At 40.6% G+C, this 9978-nt stretch overlaps 1 protein-coding gene across 2 annotated transcripts in view; it reads right to left on the bottom strand.

Annotated features, from left to right (window-relative positions):
* Positions 1-9978, bottom strand: part of arhgap46a (Rho GTPase activating protein 46a) — a 32412-nt gene extending 22434 nt beyond the window's left edge. For both annotated transcript variants that reach the window (XM_077573613.1, XM_077573611.1), the window contains exon 1: positions 9807-9978. In XM_077573613.1, the coding sequence (XP_077429739.1) occupies positions 9807-9820 (14 nt within the window). In that variant the 5' untranslated portion in view covers positions 9821-9978. The remainder of the gene's footprint in view (positions 1-9806) is intronic.

Consider the following 9978-nt stretch of genomic DNA (forward strand, 5'->3'; position numbering starts at 1 on the left):
AGAGAATTTAACATCCCTGACAGCGTCCCAAACACCCAACAGGAAGCCAGGTTTTGAGGGTCAACGGTTGAGGCCATGGCTGACCGCTTCCCTTGCAACATGTTGTAGTGGTTGCATAAGGACTGTTCCCTCTAGAAAAATAAACAACATTTTGAGCAGAGTGTGAACCTGCTGGGCTTTGTTGACACGACCAGATAAGCAGGAAGACAGTCCGGTTCAGGTCCAGAAATTCCTGAAACATCACTTTAGGGAGTACTCCACATAAGAGAGGTCATTACATGGTGGATTGTGTAAAACAACTGGACTGGAGTGTGACAGGATTTGTCTGTCATTGCACAATGACAAATATGCAATCAAAATGTAATTGCTCAGAATTAACATTCTTTTGAAAAAGAAAGAAAGAAAAAGAGCGCATAGCAAAACTCTTTGGTATTTATTCATTCTTTAGTAATACCAAGAAAATGAGTAACTTCTGACTGAAAAGGCATAAAAGTACAAAGAGCAAAGCTCCAATGTACCGTGTCAGCCAGCCTTATCCTGAAAATGCTCATAAATGGTTTGGAATGCAGTCTGCACCAGCTCAGCGAATCTCTGACAGAAATGTTTTCTATTGATCTAAAATTAACTTATTGCACACAGTTGTTGAACTGAAAGTCATTTTCCAGCTAAATTACAGAAGTTCTACAATCACAATTGTTTGTATTTAAAATAATACATACAGCATATCATATTTATATTAAATATAGATTATGGAATTTACTATACTTACTCAACTCAACTATCGAAAACAACCTTTAGAATTATGTTACAGCCATAAAATCCACAGCATTTGAAATGTAAAAAATCCAGCCTAGGTTGGATTTAGCACTTGTGGAGTACACAGAGTCTTTGTCTTTCTGGGTCAAGGAGAAGCTTGTGCATGCTGTGGTCACTCACTTCATAGAAACTAAAAATATAGCTTGACAAACACACAAAAAGACTGCCTTGGGGTCCTTCAGGCATAAACAGACAAACAGCAAGAAACATGTGGAGACATTCACATAAGCGCCCATTTTTAACCACCTTGATCTTTTTAAGTCTAATGGGCCAGAGCTCTCCTTGTAAAGGAGAAATAAATATATCATCCTGAACTGATAGTCGGATCCCAAAATAACTAAAAATGAGAGCAGGTCCCCCAGTGTAACGGAAACAACAGCATATAGCTCATGGAATCTGCTCCATTGTTCCACGTCAATGCCAAAATGTAACTGGCACTTTTCCCAGCAGCAGTAAACAGAGAGGACTGGACAATACATTCACTTGAAACAAACCAACATGAAGCCTTGTGTCATTGTCTAGTAGTGCAAGTTGCAGAATTCAATCTGTCTAATCAATGATTAACAGAAAGAAAAGATTACAACGGAGAACCAGCCAGGGACAGTGGTTTTCCACTAGTCAGTCCGCCTCAGAGTGTTCCATGGAGGTGGAAAAAAATGTCTCCATTGAGACCGTAGCATCGAACAGCCGTGGTCGACTCAGTGTGCACCGTGGCTGGGCACAATTCCGTCGAAGGACTGCTGAATTTCAATGGAGCCAGCAAACACAACCAAGAAACATACTGGCCACAGGACGCCAACATATCAGCAGTCACCAATCAGAGGAAAGCTGTTTTCCAGACCAAATTAAGGACAACAGTGAATATTCAATTATTAATTCAACTGTTTTACGTGCCAGGCTTCCAAAACCAACTAAACTAGCTTTCAAAGTGCCATTGTGTGCATTTTCAACACAAATTGTCTCGCAAACCTTATAAAAGGACATCCTGCTTTTATTCCACAATATTTCCTTTAGTCCGATTAGGTGAAGAATGTTTCCACTTTGTCTGAACATATGAAAAGCCCAAATGACAGAGATGGAGTTGCCCAGAACTTGCCAAAGCCAGACAAGAGAAGAAAAAAAAAACAGCACACCAGTTAAACTCCAATTACTATTTAGCTGTTCCGTAAGGTGACCCTTAACCTTTCCAACAACACACTATTCTCGGACTGTCTCTTGTGGTTGAGTTCTCACACAGAGCTAGCCATTCATGTAGGAAACCTTAGCTGTCTATTCGCCAAAGAACATCAACAGGTTCCAAAGTCCACCATGCTTGGTATATTTACGAACCTGATTTTCCTCTTTAGAGACACAAGACCATCCTTTCTCCTTAGCTACAGCCCCTAAAATAAAGGATAACTTAAAATAGAAAGTGTTTCCCCTCACCAGTTTACCAAATTAACTATTCCGCATAGAAGCGGTGAAGAATAAAAGGTGCTCTTGGGAAGTTGACCTTTTCCTTGTGTAAAAGTTGTTTGACATCCTCGTACAAAGTCTAATGAATATCTAAATATTGTACAACTACTAATGGATACAATTCTCAAGTACCTGCTTGGAAGCAAGTCCAGTCGCTTTGTTGAAAAGAGGATGAGCACCAAAATTAAAAACACCCATTTGTCTCAGAGACGATTGAGTATCATGAAGCGCTTTGCTGTAGACTCAATTTCAATCAACTCTAATACGTTTCGAATCAACCATATAAACAGTACTTGTTGTGAGGATCGAGACACAGTTGATAGAACCGACATGATTTTATCTTTAGTTTTAACTTCCTACTCATTTTCAAACTGACGGTGTTTCAGTATTTATTTATTTTTTACTCCAGGTTTGTTTTGAGTAAAAAGCTCCATCAATCAAACTTATCAACAGTATCATTATATAGCTTTTAAAGGAGTATTCTTTTCTTTTTTTTAAAAGGAGTCTGTCAATTAAATATTTTTAATTTTTTTTCTGGAGAGCTCAGTATTGTTCATTCGGTAATTTTACCGATTAGACATGTCATCATCGTTGCGCTCCCTTTTTTTTAATTTTTTTTAGTATGTGGGTGATAACGTGTACGTGCGTGTGTGCGAGTGTGTGTGTATTCATTAGTTCACCTAAAACCTATTAAAAATGAGTTTTTTTTATGGAAGGCTAGGTGTGCATGGGTCTTTTTTGTGTACAAAGGGTTGAGCAACCCCTGCTCTGCATTCAGGCACCCAGAACAGTCAAGAAAGAGAGGGGAGGGGGTGTGCACATGGTTCAGATGACAGAGAAAATGCACTGCACCTGTCAAACACAAATTCTTTGTCCTCCATGTTTAACACCTTCAATTCCTGCTGCATCACCAAGCTCAAAGGTCAGTAAAGCTCAGAGAACGCAGAGTAATTGGTCTTTGTGTGTGTTCTATATAATCACAAGGTGACCCAAGGCCTTAAGCGTCTGTGATAAAGTAATAGACTTCTGAGCGACGACATAGTTCTTCCCCAGCAACTCCCATAAAAATCATGTTAGGGCTCTAAGGACTTATTGCTCATTTTAAATAAATGTGCGCTTGTGCCGTTTAAGATCTGAAGGGGGGTTACATAATTTGGGGGTTCAACAAATAGAAATATTGTATCTTTTTTTTGGGGTTGTGTTTCCTAAGATTGATTTTCAGAGGAGGATATTAAAAAAAGATATGTTGGGCCATAGCTCGTCTCTTCAGGCATTCCAGAGGAGAGGAAATATACAGAACTTAAGCAGGCACCAGCGCCCTCACACAAGCCAAACACACCTGACTTCAGATGTCAAGTAGGCTCACGCATGGCACAGATTGCCGTATGCGAGTACCGTATGCCGTATGACTATTGTGGTCTGGAACTCAGCCGTGGTATAACAATGTTATACAGGTTACAAACATATACATGTTATTTTCGAGCTAGCAGAGCAAGCAACATGACACAAATACACTATGACAACAAAAATAATCAATTGTTCTAACCATTAAGCCACATTGCTACTATGAAATTAATTATGTCGTCACAATCTTTTTCTAAATAGTAAACCGGCTCTATGGGTCATTCTGTTTGCCTCATAGATTTTTCCAATTTGATTTCATGCGATGTTTGCTTATGTATAAAGACCAAAAAATTCAAAAGGCATTTAAAATCTCTAAACTATGAGCATCGGATCTTGTTTTTGATTGTGTTGTCAGATAAGGTAACAAGTTAAGAGTGATTTGATGGTGTTCTGATTTCATCTTTTGTTTTACTCCACATTGCCAGCATAGCAAACACAATTGTGCACACATGGGATGTTTTGTGATTGGTTGTGTTCAAATCTTTACTAAAAAGAGCATAAGAAATGCTAGCTGGGAATGGACAGACTGTTAGGATTGAACCCCCCCCCCCAGCCCAAATCTTTCCAGCGCTCAGTAGCAGTTGTCAGTGTCAATTCCACTTAAGTGCACTGCCGCTGGTTTCGGAGTCGTCTTTCACAGCAAAACATGTCAGGCAGGACTAACCCCACCTTATCTTCTGACTCAAGCTAGCACATAGCAGCAAGTTTCTTGGGAGGGAACAGATCGTTTGGCGAACGTTTGCCTTTGTGACAAGTAGGCGAACATTTAGCTAGTGTTGCAAACTAAACGAACGCTGACGAGGAAGCAACATTCACTAGCTTCGCAAACGTTCGTCTACTTGTCGCAAGGGGCGAACGTTTGGAGAACGTTTGGCGAACCTTGAATGAACTATGATGCGAGTGCGCATTCACTACATTCGCCAACACTCGTAAACGTTGAGTGGGCTACGGGCTTAACCACTAGAAAACGAGACCAAAGGTAGAGACTCGTGACAAGGAATTAGGGAAACACTCACTTTTTTTTTTTTATATAGACACATGAGATGCGTCGGGTGTGACTTAACAGTCTTGTCCTGAAAAATATATGACCATGACCGCACTCAGTCAAGATGAGTAACTGTTATAACTTTTTCATGCCATCTGGTATTACCTGAGACCAGCATGATTGGCAGGTCTGAGTCAGCCCACGCACCTAAAACTCTTTAAGAACTTGATGGTCTGGTTTTGGTTAAAGCGCTATATGCTCGGCTGTTACAAATGTGAACATGTGGTCTTTTAAAATGATTCACCGGCTTGAAAAACTTTTTTTTTAAACTCCCACCCTTAAGTTTTAATGAATTTTCAAACGTTTTTGTCGTACTGTATAATCGTGGGACTCAAAGACAGTTTATAGTCCGTATGTCTCTAGTTAAACCCCCAAGTATGAAGCTTCCCTTCATATCTAGGCCACCAACAGTTGAGTCTGTGGTCTTGTTTGGATTCCAAATGGTTACCAAGTTGAAAGAATGTCCCGTGATGGCTCACGGTCATATGCATTACAAAGCCCATGAAACACAGCCTATTCCAACTAAAGCCTGCAATGGTACAGAACAATGGCGACTATTGTCAGATCAAAAGGCCAACTTCATTCAGTGCGGACTGTGTGTTGCCTCGACATGGAAAGGACGAGCCAATCTGAGGCGCAAAGGGGAGGGGATTCCAACAGGTTTGGGTTGACACACTTTAACAGCTGCCCAAATCCAAAACTAGGCACAGTTTCCCTTGGCACTGGATTAGACAGTCATTAAGCCAAAGCTAGCATTTCCTATGCTATTTGGCATTCAACAATTCAAAATGAATTACATGCATTAAATCCCTTGCCGCCAAAATATTTGATCCCATTGCAAAATAAATGTGTTTTTATTGAAGTGCGAGCTAATAGCACCTATCTTACCATTGGTTCTTGGAGGCCATTCTACATCAGTGAAGCACTGCTTGACAGCTCCTTTTCTTTTTGCCAGACTTGAGTCTGCACAAAGCTATACGCACTCCTGACCAAACAAGTCACTGCCATTCCGAAAATCCTCCCCTTTTTACTTAAGGAACTCACGTGAATGTTGTGCGCTAGAAAAAAACTGAACGAGCAGCGTAGTCTGCAGAGTGGAACGGAGCGGAGGGGATCTGTGTGTTTACTACACACACGGAGCCCTTTCGGTCCAGGTCACCAGCTGTCAGAGCAGGGACAATGGGGTCACTTGTCCAAACAATAGAAGATCATTTAACCTGTTAGGATGCAACAGTGCTTAATCATGCAAAGTTGCCTCTGATAATGTTGTCAAAATAGACAGGGACATTTCTAAAAATGCTGACAAACTCAAGCAACCCATCATCGACATTACAGAATGTGCTACCTAAACAACCTTTGCCTGCACATAGACCAACAATTGCCGTTTGTAACTTCATTTTGAGCTAGCCCTCACCCCCTAAAACCTCCCTACCGACATGACAAACGAGGCCACGTCTAATCCCAGAGTAGAGTTACAGGGTGAGCGGGGGGTCAGTGGTTGACCACAGATCCTCATGGGAAAGAAATGTACCAATTGTCCTCGAAAGGAAGTGAAGGTGCAGACCGGCCAGGATGAGAAATGCAGGACAGCCTGGTACTGATACTTGGTCTGGGGTTCCATTGCCCCTCTTTCATTGCCAGAAGAGCCCGGTTCCATCCTGAGTCCTCAAGTTACATCGTACGCGACCTACGTCGTTACGACTTTACAGCACCCGTGTCTTGTCCGTAGCACCTTCTTTTTCGTTAATTTCCCACAGTAGTCACGCCATTTTAAAATTATTTAAAATTGTGTTGTTGTTACCTCCAGCAACGGAAGTCCATCAGCAGGTCAGATCGCCGTCAGACACGTCATATTTCCGTGTTTAGGTTTGAATTAGCACAGCTCTGCTGTCCGTCAAAATGAATGTCCATGCGGAAACACGAAATATTGGTTCTGGATCTTCCGGGTCGCGCAAATATGTTTTTAAAAATTACCAAGGGACGCAATAATTGACAATTCCGAACATCCAGACATTTCTGCTATTTCCACAATGCAACGCTTCATTTCCACGGCATACTGAATTGTTTTTGCATGTGACTAGCATACAAACCAGGCATATTGTCATAGTAGTCCAAAAACATATTATCATATTTTCAAATAAAAAACAATCCTCTAAAATCAAATTACGACAATCCAAAGTCCAATGCTTTCGCTTCACCGGAGGAAAAAAATGCTGCATTCGAGGAAAGTGGGAAATCAGATTTATCCCACTAACATTGTGTCAGTTTTGCCCTCAAAGCGTTCGAGGCACATGTAAATACAAGACATATGTTCACGTGACACAACGTGATTTGGAATGACTGCATTAACCAGGACAACAATTTATCGGAATCAGGCAATCAGCCATCTTTATTTACATTTTCCTCAAACGCTCTGAGGGCGTAACTTTGAGAGTGGGATAAGTCCAAATTCAAACACAGCATTTTGAAATTGTCAATTCTTCGCAAGTGTCTTTATAGTTTTAAAGCCATGTGATTTATGCGCGTTTACACTAGCAGGCGATACGTCACGAAGATCACGTGATTGTCCAAAAATGGCCGCTACGGTACGTAATACAAAAATATCCCTAAAAAGTACTAGGAAATCATAATGGCTTAAAATAAATTGATGATTTTTTCAGGGAAGAGTTAAAATTAGCCATTTTACCCTTCTGTGGATATAAAATGCTAAACAATGCTAAGAAAAAAGCAACTGGATTTTAGGATAAGACGTAAGCGATTCAGAAAATGGATGGAAGGATGATTTTAGCCAGATGTCCATTTATTTTGTGCAGGAGCATTCGTAACTCATCGCACAGAATTAAGTCCTAACCAAGTTAGACCGTTGAACCAGACCTTAATCCTTTCTATAGAAAAGGTTCAGAACATCAAGAGTAAGACGTACACGTACAGATAAACATGTTCAGGCAAATCACCTTAACCTCATTACATTGTCAATATGGCACACTGTGGACATTGGAAAAATGTTGGTCTGCTAATCTACATTGATGGGATCAGCAGTGCACAACTCAAAAGTAGCAAAGACAAGGAACACATCAACAGACTGCTGTTCTCATGAAAGTTTGAGAATCGCTTCCTCTTAACCGGGTCCATTGTCCAAACACATCAAGGATGGACATCCTGCTTGTGTATGTGCAGGATTCATTTAGCTGGGGAAATACGCTGTTCTTTTTGGTCGGCATATTATTATGAGCGTGTGGGATAACAGTAGGACAACATCCTATTTTAGTGTATGCTCCTCACACCCTCAAGGCCATGACGATGTAAGAAAACTTTAAGATAGTATCAAATTGACCTGTAACTTGACTTGACTCACGACGTAAAGAGTATTGAACAGCTAAGTCACCAAATAGGAAGAGAGACCGGTTGGTTTGCCTGACATGCCAAACTCCTTGAGGCTATGTGAATTACACCTGACCACATTGTCTTCTACACATGTAACAAAACATTGAGAAAAGACAGCACACATGAGGCAGTATGGTGGACTAGTGTTTACTAGGGGTGTGCCCCCCGGAAAAAAAAAAATATTCTCATAAGAATCGCGATTCCCATTTAGTACGATTCAGAATCTATTTTAAATGTATCAAAATCGATTTTATTTAAATTATTTTATACTGTCTTGCCTTTGTCTGTGTGTGCCTTTTTTCGGAGCGCTGTTCATTTTGTACCCGGTTTGGCCACTGAGGGGCAGTGTAGTTCCACGCGGTCTAATACACTGTTAAGTTGTAGCCACATTAGAGAGTAGAAGGTAAAAGTCCCGATCAAGTTATTCCAATAAAAGTTTTTTTCAGCGTGGAGCCATTCTTTTGAGTGATAAAAGTGCCGCGAGTAGCGCGCTAATTAGCATTAGCGATTCAGACTGGAGTAGATCATTACAATTCCTTGCACATCTATAGATTGAAGCAAAAATCATTGGTAATCAAATCATTTTGAATAAAAAAAACGCTCTTAATCGAAAATCGATTCTGAATCGAATCGCAGACCCAAAAATCGGAATCGAATCGAGAGACATTCAAAGATTCCCACCCCTAGTGTTTACCACATCTTTATGGCAGTTCTGAGGTTATGGTTTTGATTCTCAGAATCTCCATTCTTGTTTGTGGGGTTTGCGTGCGCTCTCCTTTGCTTGCAGGCTACGTAAAATGTTTCAAAACAAAACAAATCTGACAAGCAATTACATATTGATTTCATATATTGAGTTAGAAAACTGATGCGTCACAGCTTTCTAGTCAATGTTTACTAGTAGTAATGGTGGGTTTTTTTGTAAACGTGCTATGCCAAATGTTATAGACTGGAAACTCGTGATTTACAATTCTCCATAGGTATGAGTGTGAGGACAAAAGCTATATTGGAAATTGATGGATAGCACAAACAAAATAAATCACAAAATTTGAAAGGCACCAGGCCACAGAACAACTCTAACGGTATCATTGTATGTCACAAAACAAATGTATGCATTACAGTAGCTTTGAACAGAATGTGTGGATTAAAGCACACGAGAGTAATAAAAACCTGAGTTTGAAAGCAGCTTTGGTAGATGCTGCAGAAAATGCCATGTGGGGAACTTCAAACTAGGAGCTCCAACCAATCCCAGTTGCAATGCACCACTTGAAGTGTGATTTGGAGTGGCAAATGGCTTGGGAACATTTGCTTCAAATAGATAGCTGGCCGGTCAAAAGGCGTACTGGCTCACTGAAAGTCTCAATTGTTTTGAGGTTGCTAGTAAAACAAGCTTCTCTCTGGTCTCCCACGCTAATAATAACAATAATAGAAAGAATATTGCATGCGGTGCTCCACGTTCAAAGCATTAGCAACGTCACAATTAAAGTGGTCATAAAATAATTACAGACATAACGATGTTTGTTCTTCAATTATTTGAGAAACTGTGAAAACAGTCGCGAAGCATTGCAAGTATCCATTGTCGTCTGCTGTGGGCGGCAAACTGCTCGCGAGGCAGCAATAAAAGTTTCTCCACTAAACTTTCAGTCGCTTTTTCACACAAAAAAAGTACCATTTAAAAAAATAAATAATAAGACATAAAACTTACCTAGTGCCGGCCATTTTCTTCACATTGTAAAACGTGCGGCAAACAGGTTGAAATGAGTCCTGTGCTCGAGTCGCGAGGAAGAAAGTTGTTACACGCAGTACACCAAGCAGTCCGAGTGGGGAGTAGTGGTGAGGGTGAGCGAGCGTCGAGCGACCGTCCTCCACTGGTGAAT

This window comes from Vanacampus margaritifer, chromosome 8 (genome assembly GCF_051991255.1).
Source record: "Vanacampus margaritifer isolate UIUO_Vmar chromosome 8, RoL_Vmar_1.0, whole genome shotgun sequence".
Classification (NCBI taxonomy): domain Eukaryota; kingdom Metazoa; phylum Chordata; class Actinopteri; order Syngnathiformes; family Syngnathidae; genus Vanacampus; species Vanacampus margaritifer.